Source organism: Chiloscyllium punctatum, chromosome 45 (genome assembly GCF_047496795.1).
Source record: "Chiloscyllium punctatum isolate Juve2018m chromosome 45, sChiPun1.3, whole genome shotgun sequence".
Lineage (NCBI taxonomy): Eukaryota > Metazoa > Chordata > Chondrichthyes > Orectolobiformes > Hemiscylliidae > Chiloscyllium > Chiloscyllium punctatum.
The window spans coordinates 51,701,715-51,723,166 of NC_092783.1; the positions used below are offsets into that span (position 1 = coordinate 51,701,715).

The following is a 21,452-nucleotide window of genomic DNA, read 5'->3' on the forward strand; positions in this document are numbered from 1 at the left end:
CACTGTTTCGAAGTTGATTTGGAAATTGTCTTTTTATTTTTGCTGTTGGAAGCTCCCAGTGTGTTTGCAGAATGCAATGTGTGCGCTTCTCTGTTTGTACCTATCTGTGAATCACAGAATTTATATTCACCCATTATGCAGCGTGTTCTGCATTAAGCAGACATGATTAAATTTAGCAGATGTTAAATCTGTCGAAATTAAAATTGGATACATGCTGAATGGGTGGCTGGGTGATTGAGTCAGATTTTATACCCAGGTTGAACATCACAATCAAATGTTTTGTACCTGTATGAATAATTTAGTGGGGTAGGGAATATTTTGAATGGAGAAGAATGAACAAATCCATTGAAGTACTATTTAAGAATTACTAATTGTCTGCTTGGTGGGCCTGTATGTATATATTATGTAAATGTATTTAGGTGAGGGAAGAACATAATTACCTGCATCTTGAGCAACTTTTAAATTGTGATAGGTGTTTTGTGTTATGGATATATCTAAATCTTCTATGTTCCAAAATCGGCACAATATATATGCTTGTACTTTACACTTGGATCGTAGCAGATCTATGGTAAAATTCAGTCTTGCATGGAAATGTAATAGCTGTCATGAACAGTGACATAAGAGATGCACTAAACCTCTCTCAAAGTAACCAACGCTCTAACTTCCAAAGAGTGCAATCTCACTTTGTGATTTAAATCATGTGAAATATATTTTTCTTCCAGTTTATGTGTAGACAAGTTATTCTTTCAATCACCATTATTTTGTATACTAGCATAGGAACTCAAATGCAAATAATATTGAAACACCAAGTTCTCTGAATATTACCGTATTCACAGGTTCCTGGCTGACCATATAAATGGATAGGGAAAAAAACATATTTCATCACAATCTTCTAATGTGAAAGTTATACTTTACTCCAATACAAAATAATCTAGGAACAAATTAAGAATTTAGTACTGTATATAAAAATTATGTTTTTGGAAATAATTTTCAAAAGAACAAAATTGGAATCTTGCAGATTTAATCTCTTAAGTACCTAAAATCACATACTTTGTCGTCTTTTTTAAATAAAAGTTACTGGTCCCTAGCCAGGTCATGACATGAAGTTGGCAGTCTGGTGCAGCATTGCAAAAAATATTTTGTAACCCATTTAAGTCTATTTTAAATCAAGACCTCCCAAAATGAAAATAATACTGATCAGAGGAAACCTCTCTCTGAACTGTGTTTCCTGCTGTGCCAGTGACCTTTCTCATCGGCCATCCCTGAGTATTAGGCTAGCAATTGGGACTGAACAGCGGCCACTCTGTGCTGAGGACACAAGCTTAACTGGAATTATTCAAGCTTCTTACACATCTCCGGTCACAAGAAGCTTATCACTCAATTTCATTGAAGATCTCAAAACTTAAAGATAACATTCTTTCTGTGTCACATAGTCCTTTTGAAATCCAATTAGCATCCAATTTAGTTCAATAGGGCTTTGGTGGGTTCCTTTTCAACTTTATGTGCGTTATATAAATTTTGTTGAAAAGGCTTAAAGCATTTTAAATGCTTTTGTCCATTTGGGGCAGAGTCAAATTGATCTATTAAGATGGACAGCCCATGTTACTCCAGTTCAGTGGGAAGTATCTCTCTCCAGCCTCTTCAGGCAACCTCAATTAGGATTTCATATCCAGGTTATCAAGTTGTTATATACCACATTGTTGCTACTTCAGTGGACTTAAGATTTGATGTGTCTATAGGAATGAGTGAGGGCCGTTTTCACGTATTACATGAACTACCACCTGCAAAGCAAGCTGACAATAACTTGTATTTTTCAACCTTTAGATGAACAGCATTTCTTAGGATGAATAGCACTCTAATTAAAATAAGAAGAGCTTATTTTCAAGCACAGTTTCAAGTGAAAAGTTCAGAACTTGGTGGACCAAGGGACTTGTATGTTTACTAGTTAGGATTGATGCCATGTAGCATTCCTTAAGTGATAATGGCTAATAATGGGGCAAATTGTTCCTTAAAACCTCTAGAAAGTGAATAAAATTCTGAGTTATTTAAGAGACTGTATGTGATGTGGAGGTGGGCTTTTTGACACGATTGTGTTCTCTTGCTTCAAATAATGTGAATATTTTGGACTTTGTATTTTACGCCTGGTCAAAAAACACCGTATGCTGAAATTTTCCCTTTACTCTACTCTAAGACAAGAATATCCAAGAATTAATGATAGCTGTTAATGATAGAACGTTTCATCACTTGTTTAAGACCAGATGAAATCAAGGGCTCCCTAACTGGAAATGATGCCAGTCAGAAAAAGAGTGAAGCTCCCTATATACTACAAATCCTGCTGTATGGCCAGCCTTATCTCTGTGCATTTCTTTGTGATATTTATGATTTGTTTTGAGTCCAGAATTAAAACTGTAGTATTTAATCATTTCTGATGGCTGTAAAAACAACTTTCTATTTGTTTATTCTTTTACAGATTTGAATTCCAGATCCGCTCGGGTCTTGTTCCTTCTAGTTGTCCCTGGACACCTTGTCTTTCTATACACTATTAACTCAATGCAGGGGGGACACACAACACTAACGCCAATATTTATAGCGTTCTACATGATGGCTGCTTTATTGCAAGTATGTATCTCATTTCAATGTTTCAAACTATGCTTTAGGGTTTTAGTGATTACAGACTTTTGAAAAATACTGCTTAATTATTCTGATCAGCACCAGAAACTATTAAAAACTGAACCCAATCATGATCCAGCTGAGACGTAACAAATATCAGAATGTGAATTCTTGCATTTGATAGATTTGAGTTCTCAGTTTTACAGGTGCATATACAGGTTGCAAGTAAAGATAAAGGTCATTGTCCAGGGGAGAAGTTCACTTGAGGCAATGTTTTAGCCTCCAATTCTACTCGTTTATTTTTTAGAGCATGGTATTCCAAATGCTTAAGGAAAGGAGACAACTCAGACTGCACACCACATGTGACTGGTTAGGGGGGACAAAACAAAATCAAGGATGTTACTAGGCTTCAATAAGAAAATTCAGTACTTGAGAAGAGAATATTAGACGTTACGATAAAATGTGCATCAAAGTAGATGAGCTCAATGTTCTACAATTTAGTGTTTTGATCATTATCTAATTTGTGTAGACAGTCCTCAGCTATCATTGTTTATGGGAACACTGAAGAAAATTCTTGCTGATGAGTTATCCTCGACACTCCAGGAAAATTGACTAAATATTTGTCCCTCCCTCCAACATGCTTGATATGTAGCTCAGGTAAATATTAATCCAAACGTTCAATCTCCCCTCAAAAATGAAACAATCACTACCTTTTTTGACTGGCTTCTAAAAAATATATATCATTTGTTGTCAAATGTTGTGTAAACACAATGCATCTGGAATAGGGATATGATAGTATACTCATTCTGTTCCAAGAGTAGTAATCCAGAGACCTGAATGAATGATCTGGGGATGAGTTCAAACCCAACTGTAGTACCCTGGGAATTTAAACTAAATTAGTTAATTAAAATCTGGAATAAAAAGCTAGCATCAGTAATAATATTAAAAACCCATCTTGTTCATTGATGCCCTGAAAAGAAATCTTCCCTCTGTGTCCAGTTTGGTGAACATGTGACAGCATAATTAAAGACATTTGACTGACTCTTCACTGCCCTTTGGCTGAGCAACCCACCCAAATTATACTCAAGGAGGCAGTTCAACACAACCATTTTTGAGGGCATCTAGGAACAGGTGATGAATACTGGCCTTGCCAGCAATGGCTGCTTCCAATAAATGAATAAAATTGAGATGTTTAAGTGTTTTTTGAAGGAATTCTGAGCAATAATGGTCTGATGGTACAGGATTTGTGATTTTGTACTGTATTACAGGTGCTAATTCTGCTCTATGTTGCTGATTGGATGATTCATTGGATGTGGGGACGAGGAATGGATCCAGACAACTTCTCAATTCCTTACTTGACGGCTTTGGGTGACCTGTTGGGAACAGGGTTCCTGGCACTCAGCTTCCACATTCTCTGGCTGATCGGTGATCGAGATGCAGATGTTGGTGACTAGAATGAAGGTTCCTTATAAGACAGGGAGTAAAATCATCAAGTGCAATTCAATGAAGGAGACTTTAGTGAGATTTTATGCAATGGAGACTGTATCATGTACAGCCCATGTGCAGCAACCAATGGAAATACCTGTATAGACTATAAATACTACTTAATTAGGAGATATCAAGTTGGAATCCCACCTGTGTGTTAACTGGATTCTGCAGCAGAGCAACATATGGTAAACTGGATACTAACTTCAGAACTGAAAGCTGCTAATTCGAAATGAAGGTGGTTAATTTGTTTTTGTACTCTGAGATGCAAACTGTTAATTAGACACTGAGAAGTATATCCTTAAATGCAAAGAACAATCTTCCTGAGACATCCTGTTTTCTCAGTTGGTCATCCATGAAGGGGTTTTCTGGAATAACAGGGTGGGATGTATATTTTACACTTTTTTAAAAAGGACTAATTATGAATTCATTGAGCATGATCAATGTCACAGGTGCATTGTGCAACTGTACTTCATCTACATTGCTGGATGTGGAAGAAGTCTCTAATGTATCTAGCTTATTTATTTATATATAATATATATAATATAATATAAAATATATAACATGTGTTATATACAATATAGTATATTATATATAAGCTATATATAATGTTATGTATATATAATGTGCATGTATATATACATTTTCCTTGTCTGTTTGTTAGAAACTGCCAGGTCTGAAGCAGGCAACACTTCGAATCAATTTGGTGCTCCTGATAAATTATTTCCCTCAAATCCACATCTGACCAGTTGCCCAGTGTGGACCTAGTGTTAGGGTGGATGGGGAACTCCCCAAATGATTATAATCACTTTTGTTCTGGCTTTACGTGGTTCAGCATAAAGTTTGTGTCTTTTTAAAGGCACCCAACCCATTGATGCAAAAGCAGAAAATAACCAGCTGCAGCTGGCTGGTTAACCCAGGCCCAGGATTTTGGGGAGAGAAAACACAGTTGACTGAAATGAGTTAAGCTGTAATGTACAGTTGCAAAATGTTTTGACTTCCTTTATCATCAAAATAACAATACACACCCCATCACCCAATGTGTTGAATTGTAGGTTCTGATATAAAACATTGAATTTTACGATGTTACATTTTTTTTTATTGTAAAATTATTTTGACGATTGATAAATTAAACCAATAAGTGCCAGCATAATGTTAACATGCCTATTTCTCTGACTCTGAAGGCAGAGTTTTCACTGGTAATTCTGAAGAGAATTGTGCTGTTATCACAGTAGCTGCTTTTAATGACAGTCATGTCATACAGCATTTCTATTGATTGAATTATTTAATTTCTATTGTGCTCATGAGTTCACAATTGATCTCAGAGGCCTTTCATTTTAAATAAAATGATAGGCCACTTTACTGACTCAATAATTAATCTTACCTGCCTTGGGCCTAATCAAGGACCCATTGTCACACACTCTTTCTGTAACATTTTTGAAAAAAGAAAACACAAAGCAGTCATTCAGTGGATCAGGACCGAGTTTGTTGCAATTAGGGAGGTCCTCAACTTACGAATACTTATACTTGTGAAGGAAATACCATACAGAGGTGTAATTTTAAAGATCTGATACACATATGTTTCTGCATGCTTACAGATGGCTATTTTATATTGGCCTGCATTCTGTTCTGACTTGAGTACAAATCAACTTGCAAACAGCCTCAAAAATGGAACAGTTCACAACCCAAAGACTCTTTGTAGGTATGTTGGTCACACAGCCAAAATGCACGCGCCCCACCCAATTCCCACAATGTTGCTTTTAATAGTTCAAAATCTCAGCTATATCAGTCTTAACTCCATGTACGTATTGGGTCCATTGTTAACTCAGCTGGTAGTCCAGCTGAGCCAAAAAAAATGTTTTGATAAAGACATAAAAGTCTGAAAAGCTTGTGCATCTCAGTGTCTGCTATACCATTGTTGCTTAATGGAACTGTCAGAGAGGATCTCTAATGCATCCCTTTCTTTTTAAACATTGCACTTTTTCCTTCCACATCATTAGGTTTTTATAAAGGATATTAATAATTTTGTGGACTAGCCCCTGGAGTCTGAAATATAGTCTTAAGTTCCATAACTTTTCTCCCCTCTTCCTTGTCCTTGCTTTTTGACAGTGCTGTTTATAGATCTTTTGTTTGATTATTTTGATCAAGATAGTAGAATGGTTTAGTACTGATCTCGTCAGTGACCCCAGCAATTTTTTTGTCCTCTGTTGATGTGCACTTGAATGCGCAGGGTGTGATTTCCCCCACCCCCCTGCCCGCTATCTCCTTTAGCCACTTCCACTGCTAGAGTTTCCCTTCCTGGTGGGTCTGAAACCAAAACCTAGACTGCTTCCAAGATATTGTGCTTAAGCTTTTAAAATGTTTAAAGATTTGTAAATCTTTACCCAAAATCACACCACAGTTTCCATGTAATTACGTTAAAGTCACCCCCAATTAAAATTGATCCAAGTTAATCCAATTTAATGTTAAAATACTTTATATAATGTCATTAAAATCCTTACTGTGAATAGCCTTATTGATGTGTGAATGCATATATATGCATAAGCCAAAGATGCCTGTGCTGAATGTTGGTGTAAATAGACTCGTGGAGCTGTGTGTGCCTCAGATCTAGTTGACTGAGAATTATTCCAACCTACCTGAAAACCACAATGCATGAATTGTTTGGAGATCAATCTCGTTGCAGTCCATCTTTTTGAGGAAAATATCAGATGACTCTTAATTATTGCTACACACAAAGTCATGGAACTTAGAATCTAGAATGTCCATTCGATGAAGTTGTTTTATATTATCCACAGTTCCTGAGTAATCTGGACCCTATTGCTTTTTAGAAAGAATACATTAAATCATGATGGTTATCTTCCCATTTTCTCAAAGAAATTACGTGTTTTCTGGTAAACTCAAATGCTTTTCTTTGGTACAAAACGTCTCAAGAAGTATGTCCCTGGGCTTCGGTTTCCCCAATAAGCAATTATACTGAGGAATGCTAACAGTATATAAGTATATTAACAATTGTTAAATCTTTTTGAAAGAATTGCATCTATACAATGAATGATTGTGCATGCTGTATGAAATGGACAAATGGAGGATTTAGTTGTATTTTTGCAAGACCAGGATACATTTTAAAATTCTTAGGCTTTCCTATTTTTTTAAACGGCTGTGTTTAAACAAGAGAAAATCGCCAACTTAATTCTGTGATTCTTCTGTTCGATGGTGACAGCTGATTAATCCAGGATGAAGAAAATCAGGACAATTGCGCTGAATCTGCTGGTTTGCCACTGCTGTTCCGGTCAATTAGACCGACAAAAAAAGTGTATTCAGTGCAATCATTGAGTCAGTCTTAAAACTAACCCCCCACAGGGAAACAAGTTACGTTTTGTTATCAGAGTTTGTTACGTGTTCTGTTTTATTGTCTGTGCTCTTGTCACTCTTCTTCTGTGGGATGTAATCTGTAAAAGTGTGACCGAATCAGAATATTTGTACTGAGAGCAAACTGCATTTGTTTTGTCCTAATTTTATTCTTGTACTGTGAATGGAATTTCTTCCAGATCCAGCCCTGTTGTGCTCAGTGTTCTGAGCCAGTTTCCTGCACAGTATATCCAAAATTAATATTTATATTCTAAATTGCCAAGATGTTGTGAATGTTTTGGGAGTCTGTATTTGATAAAATAAAATGTCATACAATGATGAACTGCTTTTATTTTAATCTTTGCCTTTTATTTTCCTCTGCTACTTTTGAGTGTGCTACCTAGACACTTAACAATTACTCCAGTAACTTCTGGAGTGTCTGGCATCAGAAATCACAATGTGTAAATCACTCCAGTGTATTTTGTGTCATCCCTTGGCAGTCCAAGCATAACTTGTTTTAGGTTTCCAAGATTTTTGTGGAGATGTATGTTGGAATTCATGACGTTTCTTTTACCTTGCAATTTCCCGCATCTCTTTTTAAAATGATGTGTATTAGAAAGTATTCTATTGCTGTCCAACAATATGCATCTTCCAGCAAGACTCAATGGAGGGTAATCATGTACTGAAACCTGGCTGAAATCTTTTTGCAGCATCCTTCTTGCTAGCAGGATTGAGTTAGCATAGATCAGATATTGAATATAGGCATTCTGGTTTTTAAAGGTTAATGCTGCACTAGGCAACAAGTATCCAACTTATGCCAGTGGGGAAATTGCTTATGTTGTTTTGGAAAACTCATCAGTATTACTGGTGGGGTGGGGTGGGATGGAAACACAAAACAAAAAGCAGACACTGGTAGGAATACGATTTCAACAGTGGGAGAAAGCCGCTAGGTTTGCTAATCATAAACTACAATTTCAAGGAGGTTGAAATACAACATGTGAATAAAACTGATTGCACAGATTTGTTTTGGAGATCAGCTCTACATATTGGAGTTACTCTTTTCAGTCTGTCTCACTAAACAGATGGGCACGGTAAATAATTTACAAAAAGCACAAGTTCATTAATGAGTCCTGATTGCTATGTAGCAATAAGAACCATTCCAATCAGAAGATCTTCATAGTGGTTTTGAGGAGTCCCAATGTGCTGTGGAACAATGCATCATAATGTCTAATTTTGTCCAGATGATCTTTGTTGGTTTTTTAATGTAAATATCACATCCTGGAATTCTCTCCCTAATAGCATTGTGGGTCTACCTACAGCATATGGACTGCAGTGATTCAAGAAGGAAGCTTGTCACCATCTTCTCAAGGCAACGAGGGATGAGCAATAAATACTGGATCAGCAAGATGCTCAGATCCTGTGGGAACAAAAATAATGTCTTGAAAATAAATGACATATGAAATCTAAAGTTAACACTTGGTTGAGCTTTTTTTAAAAATCTGAAATGGGACAGGAGGAAACAGAATTTCTAAACATTAACATCGTTCTATTAAAAACTGCCAGTATACATTTACAATGGGTCCTCACCATTCAAGGATGCAAGTTTCAGAAAAGTCTGGTAAATAGCAAAAGAATTAAAAAAGTGATTTATTTCCTACTGAATGGATTTTTGGAAACATGCAAAATACTGTCAGAATAATTCAGCTAAATGAATGGTGAAAATTGTTCCGTAGTAAAATAGGGGAACATGCAAAATAAAGAATTTTGGGCCAACAAATAGAGCTAACCCCCAGCAAACCCTTTAACATTACATGGTGTATGATAATTCATAGGGTCATTACACATTCGACACTGAGCTACATCAGGTTGGATGATCAAACCTTTGGTCAGAAGTACACTTGAGTTTCATAAAGCTAGAGAAATGGAGAGTTGGGTGTTCAAGAGGTGAGAATGACAGAGCTTTGTACGTCATAGAACCGTAGGCCAGGAAATTACAGGAGAAGAGAAAGGGTGAGGCCATTGGCTGATTTCAAGAGAAGGTTGAAAAACTTAGAGGTTAACAATCACACAACATCAGGTTTTAGTCCAACAGGTTTATGTGGAAGCACTAGCTTTTTGAGCGCTGCTCTTTCATCAAGTGGTTGTGGAGAATAAAATTGTAAGACAGAGAATTTATAGCAAAAGTTTACTGATGTAACTGAAATTATATCTTGAAAAAGACATGGATCGTTTGTTAAGTCTCTCATCTTTTAGAATGACCATGTTTCATTCAGTTCTTTCATATCCAAATTCCAGAGCTTTTTATAAAGTTATAGTTTTAAGTGAACTTTAACAATAGGTGCCATGTCAGCTCAGATAATGCATTGAAGGTGTGAGGTGCTCTGTGTGAGGCTGTCTGCCCCAACATTCGGACTGATTCTATTTCTAAAAAAGGGATTTTACAGAATCTTATATGAATTCATTCAGTTTTTGAGCAAAATAAAATGCAATTCTGCAAGTACAAGTTCACCCCACAAACTTATGCGTGTGTATGTGTGGGGGGGTGGGGGGAAGAGGAGTGGTGAAGGTGTGTGAGTGTAAAGGGGTAAAGATCTGTGAGAGGTTGCGTGTGTATGGAAGTCTGAGAGCATTTTGAGAGGGGTCTGTAGGAGTTTGTGTGTGTGTGTCAGAGAGAGAGAGTGTGTGTAGTGCAGTGGAGTCACCTGCAGTGTGACATGAACTCAAAGTCCCGGTTGAGGCCATGGGTACCAAACTTCGCTATCAGCCTCTGACCCTCCAACTCAGCACCATCCTATTGAACAGTTCTACCTGTCCATCATCCTTCCCACCCATCCATTCCACCCTCTGCTCTGACTTGTCACCGTCATAGAGTCATAGAGATGTACAGCATGGAAACAGACCCTTCGGTCCAACCCGTCCATGCCGACCAGATATCCCAACTCAATCTAGTCCCACCTGCCAGCCCTTCAAACCTCCAAACCCTTCCTATTCATATACCTATCCAAATGCATCTTAAATGTTGCAATTGTACTAGCCTCCATCACATCCTCTGGCAGCTCATTCCATACACATACCACCCTCTGCGTGAAAAAGTTGCCCCTTAGGTCTCTTTTATACTTTTCCCCTCTCACCCTAAATCTATGCCCTCTAGTTCTGAGCTCCCCCACCCCAGGGAAAAGACTTTGTCTACTTATCCTATCCATGCCCCTTATAATTTTGTAAACCTCTATAAGGTCACCCCTCCGCCTCTGACGCTCCAGGGAAAATAGCCCCATCCTGTTCAGCCTCTCCCCGTAGCTCAGATCCTCCAACCCTGGCAACATCCTTGTAAATCTTTTCTGAACCCTTTCAAATTTCACAACATCTTTCCAATAGGAAGGAGACCAGAATTGTACGCAATATTCCAACAGTGGCCTAACCAATGTCCTGTACAGCCGCAACATGACCTCCCAACTCCTGTACTCAATACTCTGACCAATAAAGGAAAGCATACCAAACGCCTTCTTTACTATCCTATCTACCTGTGACTCCACTTTCAAGGAGCTATGAACCTGCACTCCAAGGTCTCTTTGTTCAGCAACATTCCCTACGACCTTACCATTAAGTGTATAAGTCCTGCTAAGATTGCTTTCCCAAAATGCAGCACCTCGCATTTATCCGAATTAAACTCCATCTGCCACTTCTCAGCCCATTGGCCCAGCTGGTCCAGATCCTGTTGTAATCTGAGGTAACCCACTTTGCCACTACACCTCCAATTTTGGTGTCATCTGCAAACTTACTAACTGTACCTATTATGCTCGCAAACAAATCATTTATGTAAATGACAAAATGTAGAGGGCCCAGCACCGATCCTTGTGGCACTCCACTGGTCAAAGGCCTCACCGGTCTATAGTTCCCTGGCTTGTCTTTACTGCCCTTCTTAAACAGTGGTACCACATTTGCCAACCTCCAGTCTTTTGGCGCCTCACCTGTGACTATCGATGATACAAATATCTCAGCAAGAGGCCCAGCAATCACTTCTCTAGCTTCCCACAGAGCTCTTGGGTACATTTGATCAAGTCCTGGGGATTTATCCACTTTTAACCGTTTCAAGGCATCCAGCACTTCCTCCTCTGTAATCTGGATATCACCATCTATTTCCCTACAGTCTATATCTTCCATATCCTTTTCCACAGTAAATACTGATGCAAAATATTAATTTAGTATCTCCCCCATTTTCTGTGGCTCCACACATAGGCTGCCTTGCTGATCTTTGAAGGGCCCTATTCTCTTCCTAGTTACCCTTTTGTCCTTAATATATTTATAAAAACCCTTTGGATTCTCCTTAATTGTAGTTGCCAACGCTATCTCATGTCCCCGTCTTGCCCTCCTGATTTCCCTCTTAAGTATACTCCTACTGCCTTTATTCTCAGGATTCACCCTATCTATCCTGTCTATGCCTGACATATGCTTCCTCCTTTTTCTGAAGCAAACCCTCAATTTCTTTAGTCATCCAGCATTCCATATACCTATCAGCCTTCCCATTCACCCTGACAGGAATATACTTTCTCTGGATTCTTGTTATCTCATTTCTGAAGGCTTCCCATTTTCCAGCCGTCCCTTTACCTGCGAACATCTGCCTCCAATCAGTTTTCGAAGGTTCTTGCCTAATCCCGTCAAAATTGGCCTTTCTCCAATTTAGAACTTCAACTTTTAGATCTGGTCTATCCTTTTCCATCACTATTTTAAAATGAATAGAATTATGGTCACTGGCCCCAAAGTGCTCCCCCACTGACACCTCAGTCGCCTGCCCTGCCTTATTTCCCAAGAGTAGGTCAAGTTTTGCACCTTCTCTAGTAGGTACATCCACATACTGAATCAGAAAATTGTCTTGTACACATCTCCCACCTGGATCTACCTATCGCCTTCCAAGCTACCTTCCCCCAGCCCCATCCCCTCCTATTTATTTCTCAGCCCACTTCCATCACCACTCCCCAACCCCAAAACATTGATTCTGTGCTCCTCAGATGCTGCCTGACCAGCTGTGCTTCTCCAGCACCAGACGTTTTGACTTTGATCTCCAGCACCTGCAGTCCTCACTTTTTCTTTTCCAGATTCTGTGTCTTTCTGTGATAATTGATTCTTGACGCTTGGCAACTGCTGTGTTTTTCTTTTCTGACCATTTTTCGTAATATACTACTTTTCACCTCAAGCTCCACTCCAGGGCTATATACTCTCATTAAAAATGCCTACATCAACAAATTTCAGACACCCTAGTGCCATTCCAACCAAATCAAAATTGAAACTGAAGCCATGACTCCTTATAACACACAATATAGAAATATAAATTAAACTTGAAGTTATAAATGATTGATTTGGAAATGCCGGTGTCGGACTGGGTTGGACAAAGTTAAAAATCACACAACACCAAGTTATCGTCCAACAGGTTTATTTGGAAGCACTAGCTTTCGAAGCGCTGCTCCTTCGTATTTTAGATGACTTAAACTAAAAGAATACACCTATCAGAAAAGCTGATTAGATTGGAATTTTCTTTTCTACAGGAAAGAAGGCTAAGAGGTGACCAGATGGACATCTTTTAGAATGAGAGGGTTTAATAGGGTTAAAAAAAAGTAATTTATGTATTACCTTTAAAATTAAAAAACGATCCAAAGTGCTTTATAATAGTGTTATCAAAAATATATCACAAGTTTTTAAAAAATATTTTATTGAAAAATTATAAATTTACAAAAATATGAAAATATAACATTATAACAACAAAAACAATAAAAAACAATAAACCTACTACTCTACAAAAGAACTCACAACTACACACATTACACACCAATAAATGAATAAGCAAATAAATAACACCGCTCAGCGTAACAAGACTTCAGGTCTCACCTTCAAAAGCAACAATTATTAAGCTCACATTTGCTTCAAATTCTTCCTCTCAGGGCATTAGGTTTATTAAACCAAACTATCATGGCTAATAAAATGGCGGACAGATCTGCTTCCAAATAACTCAAAAAGGGTTGCCATGTCTTATAAAAATTGTCTGTTTTCTGGTGCACCGTATTTGTAAGAAAGTCCAAAGGAATGTGTTCCAAGGCTAACTTATGCCATCCCGACAGACCCGGGGGGGTGCTCAGACACCCAGCACATCAGAATGTTCTCCCTCACAAAAAGTGAGGATGCTAAAATGTTTTATCCCATGTACATCTAAGGGAGGTAAATTCGGCAAACCTTGGAGAAGAGAAAGCAGGTCTACCCTGACTTTGGTCCCCAAAACCCTCTCCACTCTTCCTGCCACAGCGCTCCAGTATGTACAGAGCCTATGGCAGGACCATAAACAATGAGTGACTGTATCTGTATTTATTTTACATTTGGGGCACATTGAAGATGCACCCTGCTTAAATTTTGCAAGATGATCTGGGGCCAGATGTGCCCTATGAGGAATCTTTAACTGCATTGCTTGGGTCCTATTACAGATCGAAATCTTCCTCGCACTCTCACAGATGTCCTCCAAAGTTTCTGGAGTGATCTCTACCCCTGACTCTCTCTCCCAGACCTCCCATAATCCGCTCGACGTCACCCGAGGAACCTCCCCGTAACAAATGATAGAGTACTCACTGAAAGTGTGCTCTTAGCCTGCAGCACCCTCTTTTCTGCAACAGATCTATAACACTCAGTCAGAAGCGTAGTCTCTTTTCGGATAAAATCTCTGATCTGAAAAAAACAGAAGAGGTCCCTGCTCAATAATCCATACTTACAAGTTATTTGATCAAATGACATTAATGTTTCATCTTCAAACAGATCACCCAAACAAGACACTCCCCTATCCGCCCAGGACTTCATCCCAGGATCCATTGTCCCTGGCATACCAACTGTGGGAATATGGAAAGATGTTTTAGACATATTACCCTCCACCTGTCTCATTGCCCTCCACGCTTTGACAGTGTTAATAACTATTGGATTGTGGCAAGGTTCTGCAACTATCCTCATTTTGTCCAGAAACAACAGGTTAATAAGAGGACACTTCGCTTGGGAAGCCTCAATGTCCAACCATATCGCGCCAAGTCCTCACAGGCCCAATCACTCACAAAAGATAAAATGGAGCTCAATTGATATCTTCTGACATCCAGGAGATTCACTCCTCCCAAACCTTGGGGCATTTGCAATTTCGTAAGCTTGATAAGAGGCCACTTACGGCACCAAATAAAAGAACTAAACCAACCATTTAATTTCTGAAACATTTGTCTAGGAAAAAGAGAGGGAAGCATCTGCAGAGGGTATAATAAGCAAAGAAGAACATTCATTTTAATAAGAGCAACTCGACCTAGTCCTGATATTGCCAGGACCACCCCCGCCCCCATCTTTGAAGGTCTTGTTTAATCTTGTCAAACAAATGAACAAAAATAGCCTTGAATAACTGATCAAAACTAAGGGTAACAGAGAGCCCCAAATAAAAAAAGCCTCCCTGTGCCCACTTAAAGGGGAAGCCACCTTCACCATCTAGTATTCTCCTAAGACTCCCCATAGGCATAGCCTCAAATTTTGAAAAGTTGATCTTGTAACCTGAGAAAAAGCCAAATGAATTAACACATTGTATCAAATAAGGCACCGAAACTGCCGGGTTCGAAAGAAAAATTAAAACATCATTCTCATTTAATGTGATCTCATGCAACTTCGACGCTACTTTTGGGGCAGCTATATTAGGGTCCCCACGAATGACCTCTACCAGTGTCTCAATCGCCAATGTGAAGAGCAAAGATGAGGGGGGACAGCCTTGCTGTCTGCCCTGACCGATGTTAAAACTATCAGACCTTATACCATTAGTGAGAACTACCGCTTGAGGATCACTATAAAGGACCCTTACCCATTTAGTAAACACTTCACCCAGGCCAAACCACTCCAGGATATAAAAAAGATATGGCCACTCGGTCAAATGCCTTCTCTGGATCCAAAGATACCACCAACCTGTTGCTAGCACACTTCAATCATGTTAAGCAGTCTCCTAACATTTTTAGAAGATCTGTGACCCTTTATAAAGCCTGTCTGAACCTCCTTAACAATAGAGGGCAACACCCTTTTCAACCTCAAAGCCAGAGTCTTCGATAAAATTTTAAAATCAGATTTTAAAAGCGAGATGTGTCTGTAAGAAGCACAGTCTTCCAGGGTCTTCCCTTTCTTGAGGCTAAGAGAGATATTAGCCTCTCTCAAAGATGGCAGGAGGCAATCCCGACGATATGCATAGCTGTACATGTCTAGCATCGGCCCTAACAGTATGTTTATAAATTCTTTATAAAACTCACTGGGCAAGCCATTGGGGTCAGGCATCTTTCCACTCTGAAGTTGCCAAAAAATATTTTACAAATTTAACGTAGGAGCAGATGCATTACTGTTAAGGCTGAATTCCAGAGGTGAGAGTGACAGGGCCATAGATTCAAAGAGATGTACAGCATGGAAACAGACCCTTTGACCCAACCCGTCCATGCCGATCAGATATTCCAACCCAATTTTGTCCCACCTGCCAGCACTTGGCCCATATCCCTCCAAACCCTTCCTATTCATATACCCATCCAATTGCCTTTTAAATGTTGCAATTGTACCAGTCTCCACCACATCCTCTGGAAGCTCATTCCATACACGTACCACCCTCTGCGTGAAAAAGTTGCCCCTTAGGTCTCTTTATTAACTTTCTCCTCTCACCCTAAACCTATGTCCTCTCGTTCTGAACTCTCCGACTCCAGGGAAAAGACTTTGCCTATTTACCCTATCCATGCTCTTCATAATTTTGTAAACCTCTATAAGGTCACCCCTCAACCTCCTACGCTCTAGGGAAAACAGCCCCAGCCTGTTCAGCCTCTCCTTATAGCTCAAATCCTCCAACCCAGACAACATCCTTGTAAATCTTTTCTGAACCCTTTCAAGCTTCACAACATCTTTTCGATAGGTAGGAGACCAGAAGTGCATGCAATATTCCAACAGTGGCCTAACCAATGACCTGTACAGCCGCAACATGACATCCCAACTCCTGTATTCAATACTCTGACCAATAAAAGAAAGCATACCAAACGCCACCTTCACTATCCTATCTACCTGCGACTCCACTTTCAAGAAGCTATGAAGCTGCACTCCAAGGTCTCTTTGTTCAGCAACACTTCCTAGGACCTTACCATTAAGTGTAAAAGTCTTGCTAAGGGTTGCTTTCCCAAAATTCAGCACCTCGCATTTATCTGAATTAAACTCCATCAGCCACTTCTCAGCCCATTGGCCCATCTGGTCAAGATCCTGTTGTAATCTGAAGTAACCCTCTTCGCTCTCCACTACACCTCCAATTTTGGTTCACCTGCAAACTTACTAACCATATCTCTTATGCTCGCATCCAAATCATTTACATAAACGTCAAAAAGTCGAGGACACAGCACATATCCTTGTGGCACAGGCCTCCATTCTGAAAAACAACCCTCCACCACCACCCTCTGTCTTCCACCTTTGAGCCCGTACTGTATCTACATGGCTAGTTCTTCCTGTATTCTGTGAGATCTAATGTTGGTAACCAGTCTCCCATGGGAGCCTTGTCGAACGCCTTACTGAAGTACATATAGATCACATCTGCCACTCTGCCCTCATCAGTCCGCTTTGTTACTTCTTCAAAAAACTCAATCAAGTTTGTGAGACATGATTTCCCACACACAAAGCCATGTTGACTATCTCTAATCAGTCCTGGCCTTTCCAAATACATGTACATCCTGTCCTTCATGGGTCCCTCCAACAACTTGCCCACTATTGATGTCAGGCTCACTGGTCTATAGTTCCCTGGCTTATCCTTACTACCCTTCTTAAACAGTGGCACCATGATAGCCAACCTCCAGTCTTCTGGCACCTCACCTGTGACTATCGATGATACAAATATCTCAGCAAGAGGCTCCGCAATCACTTCTCTAGCTTCCCACAGAGTTCTAGGGTACACCTGATCAGGTCCTGGGGATTTATCCACTTTTATGCTTTCAAGTCATCCAGCACGTCCTCCTCTGTAATATGGACATTTTGCAAAATGTCACCATCTATTTCCCTACAGTCTATATCTTCCATATCCTTTTCCACAGTAAATACTGATGCAAAATACTCATGTAGTATCTTCCCCCATTCTTCTGCGGCTCCACACAAAGGCCGCCTTGCTGATCTTTCAGGGGCCCTATTCTCTCCCTAGTTACTCATTTGTCCTCAATGTATTTGTAAAAACCCTTTGGATTCTTCTTAATTGTATTTGCTAACGCTATCTCATGTCCCCGTCTTGCCCTCCTGATTTCCCTCTTAAGTATACTCCTACTGCCTTTATACTCTTCTCAGGATTCACTCGATCTATCTTGTCTATCCCTGATGTATGCTTCCTTCTTTTTCTGAACCAAACTCTCAATTTCTTTAGTCATCCAGCATTCCCTATACCTATCAGCTTTTCCTTTCGCCCTGACAGGAATATACTTTTTCTGGATTCTCATTATCTCATTTCTGAAGCTTCCCATTTTCCAGCCATCCCTTTACCTGCAAACATCTGCCTCCAATCAGCTTTCAAAGGTTCTTGTCTAATCCTGTCAAAATTGGCCTTTCTCCAATTTAGAACTTCAACTTTTAGATCTGGTCTATCCTTTTCCATCATTATTTTAAATCTAATAGAACTATGGTCGCTGGCCCCAAAGTGCTCCCCCACTGACACCTCAGTCACCTGCCCTGCCTTATTTCCCAAGAGTAGGTCAAGTTTTGCATCTTCTCTCATAGGTACATCCACATACCGAATCTGAAAATTTTCTTGTACACACTAAACATATTCCTCTCCATCTAAACCCTTAACACTTTGGCAGTCCCAGTCTATGTGTGGAAAGTTAGAATCCCCCACCATAACCACCATATTATTCTTACAGATAGCTGAGATCTCCTCACAAGTTTGTTTCTCAATTTCCCTCTGATTATTAGGGGGTCTATAATTCAATCCCAATAAGGTGATCATCCCTTTCTTATTTCTCAGTTCCACCCAAATAACTTCCCTGGATGTATTTCTGGGAATATCCTCCCTTAGCACAGTTGCAATGCTATCCCTTATCAAAAACGCCACTCCCCCTCCTCTCCTTTCTATCCTTCCTGTAGCATTTGTATCCTGGAACATTAAGCTGCCAGTCCTGCCCATCCCTGACCCATATTTCTGTAATTGCTATGATATCCCAGTCCCATGTTCCTAACCATGCCCTGAGTTCATCTGCTTTCCCTGTTAGGCCCCTTGCATTGAAATAAATGCAGTTTAATTTATTAGTTCCTACCTTGCCCCTGCCTGCCTGACTGTTTAACTCACTTCTGTTCTCAACTGTACCAATCTCAGATTGATCTCTTTCCTCATCATCTCCCTGGGACCCCCCAGCTTACTGGTTAAAATCCTTCCGAGCATCTCTGTCCCTGCCAGTATATTTGTCCAATTTAGGTGCAATCCGTCCTTCTTGTACAGGTCACTTCTACCCAAAAGAGATTCCAATGATCCAAAAACGTGAATCCTTCCCCCATACGTCAGCTCCTCAGTCATGCATTCATCTGCTCTATCCCCCTATTCCTGCCCTCACTAGCTCGTAACACCAGGAGTAATCCAGATATTACTACTCTCGAGGACCTCCTTTTTAAATTCTGACCTAACTCTCTGTAATCTTCCTTCAGAATCTCAACCTTTTCCCTTCCTATGTCGTTGGTTCCAATGTGGACAATGACCTCTTTCTGGCCCCTCACCCCCTTGAGAACATTCTGCACTCTCTCGGAGACATCCTTGATCCTGGCACCAGGAAAGCAACACATCATTGTGATTTTTCACAGCTGGCCACTTCGGACTAGAGAGTCCCCTAACATTATTGATCTCTTGGAACTTGATGAATCCATCGTTGCATTAGAGCCAGTCTCAATACCAGAAACTCCTTCATAAGGTTAGAAGTGGGGATGTACACTGATGATTGCTCAATATTCCGCACTATTCATGAGACCTCAGACACTGAAGCAGTCTATGTTCATATGCAATCCAGACAATCTCCTGACTTGAGCTGAAAAGTGGTAAGTAACATTCTTGCCTCACAAATACCAGACAATGACCACCTCCAATAAGAGACCATCTAAACAGTACCCCTTAACATTCAATGACACTACCATCACTGAATTTCCACTAACAACAGTCTGTGTTGCGATTGACCAGCAACTCAACTGGACTAGCCATATAAGAGTTGCAGAGTTGTACAGCACGATAACAGACCCTTCAGTCCAACCCATCCATGCCAACCAGATATCCTAAATTAATCTAGTCCCACTTGCCAGCATTTGGCCCATATCCGTCTAAACACTTCCTTTTCACGTACCCATACAAATGCTTTTTAAATTGTTGTAATTGTATAAATACAATGACAATAAGATCAAGTCAGAGGCAAGGAATACTGCAGCAAGTAACTCACCTCCTGACTCCCCAAAGACTCTGCACCATCTACTAGTCAGGAGTGTGATGAAATACTCCCCATTTGCCTGGATGGGTGCAGCTCTAACAATACTCAAGAAGCTTGACACCATCCAGGACATCATATCTACAAACATCTGCCACTGATGTTCAGCAACAAGTTACACTGCAGAAGTTCACCAAGAATCTTTGGACAGCATTTTCCAAATCTATGCCCACTTTCATCTAGCAGGACGGGGGCAGGAGATACATCGGAAGACCACCAGTTGCAAGTGCCCCTCCAAGCCACTCACGATCCTGACTTGAAAACATATCATCCTTCCTTCATTGTTGCTGGGTCAAACCCTGGAATTCCTTCCAGAATAACATTGTGGCTCTATCTACAGCATGTGGACTATAGTGATTCAAGATAACAGCTTACCACCACCTTTTTAAAGGTAATCAGGGATGGGCAATAAATACTGGCCAGCCAGTGGTAGCCATGATCCACAAGAGAATGAATCGTAAAAACAAAGACGTTTTTATAAAGCAGAATAGTGAGGTGGGGAGGTTAAGGAAGATAATGCCAGAACATGAGGCTTCATAAATGAAGGCACCGTGCCAACGATAAAGTGTTTTAATTCAGGGATGCCAGAATTGAAGTGCAGAGCTTTCAGATTATTGTAAGGTTTAAGAAGGTTGTGGAGGTAATGAGTTAAACCGCATGGAGGGATTTGAAAACACGTTTGGAAACTAGATGCATGAAGCAAATTCGGAAAGGATAAAAGGAAACAAAATTATTGCCACAAGTTCACTGACGCATAAGGATTGCATGCTGACATTCCTTTGGCTTAATGAATCGAGGTATCAAGGATGTACTTTCCGGACTCATAATTGCGAAGACAGGAAACACAGCTATTATGTGTTTCTCTGATCATATTCACTGAAATCATATGGTTATGCACAGACAAATATAATATTTAAATAGAAAGCAACTTAACGCTTCATGGATGTACCTGTAGGAGGCTGGAAGAACACAGCAAGCCAGACAGGTGGAGAAGTTGGTGTTAGGGTGTAACTCTTCTTGATTGCTGTCTTCTTCCGGCCTCCTGCCTGTCTACTTTGGAATCCAGCATCCGCAGGTTTTCTTTGCCTCATAGGTGCACCTGTCTATTGCAGGATGAGATTACAAGGGGATTTCTATTCTTCCCACTACTGATTAGGAATTTGATTTTTGATTAGCTCATGTGCCTGATGTAACTTTTCCCCCCAGTGGCATTCAGTCACAATATGTTTATGCAATCACTTCAAACAGGGGATAACAAAGAGAAGCTGGTGCAAAAAAAAACCTGGAACTAACAAATGCAACCAACAGCTCGCTTTGCACGATCTGATCTGCACCATCTGCACGCCTGACTTTCTCCTACGCCATTCATTCAGGCAGAGTGCAATACCCGCGACAGCCAGCGGCGGGGCTCATTCCCCGCCGCTCCCTCCTGCCAACCCAGCGGGCGCGGTGACTGTTGGGAGCTGTAGTTTCCCCGGTCAGTGGCTGTGGCAGCTCTACGTCTCGCCTGTC

The 21,452-nt window shown here is 40.1% G+C and overlaps 1 protein-coding gene and 1 long non-coding RNA gene across 6 annotated transcripts in view; one reads left to right on the plus strand and one right to left on the minus strand.

The window, feature by feature from the left end:
* LOC140467420 (solute carrier family 41 member 1-like) overlaps positions 1-7,779 on the plus strand; it is a 66,883-nt gene extending 59,104 nt beyond the window's left edge. For all 4 annotated transcript variants that reach the window (XM_072563765.1, XM_072563763.1, XM_072563764.1 and 1 more), the window contains exons 10-11: positions 2,471-2,619; positions 3,879-7,779. In XM_072563765.1, the coding sequence (XP_072419866.1) occupies positions 2,471-2,619; positions 3,879-4,064 (335 nt within the window). In that variant the 3' untranslated portion in view covers positions 4,065-7,779. The remainder of the gene's footprint in view (positions 1-2,470; positions 2,620-3,878) is intronic.
* LOC140467424 (uncharacterized) overlaps positions 7,739-21,452 on the minus strand; it is a 41,004-nt gene continuing 27,290 nt past the window's right edge. The window contains exons 1-3 of one of the 2 annotated variants that reach the window (XR_011955453.1): positions 20,890-21,217; positions 14,050-14,145; positions 7,739-8,857 (exon numbers count right to left, since the gene is read on the minus strand). This is a non-coding gene — a long non-coding RNA (uncharacterized lncRNA). Of the gene's footprint in view, positions 8,858-14,049; positions 14,146-20,889; positions 21,218-21,452 lie in introns of those variants that run through there. The other variant, XR_011955452.1, reaches the window with a different exon arrangement.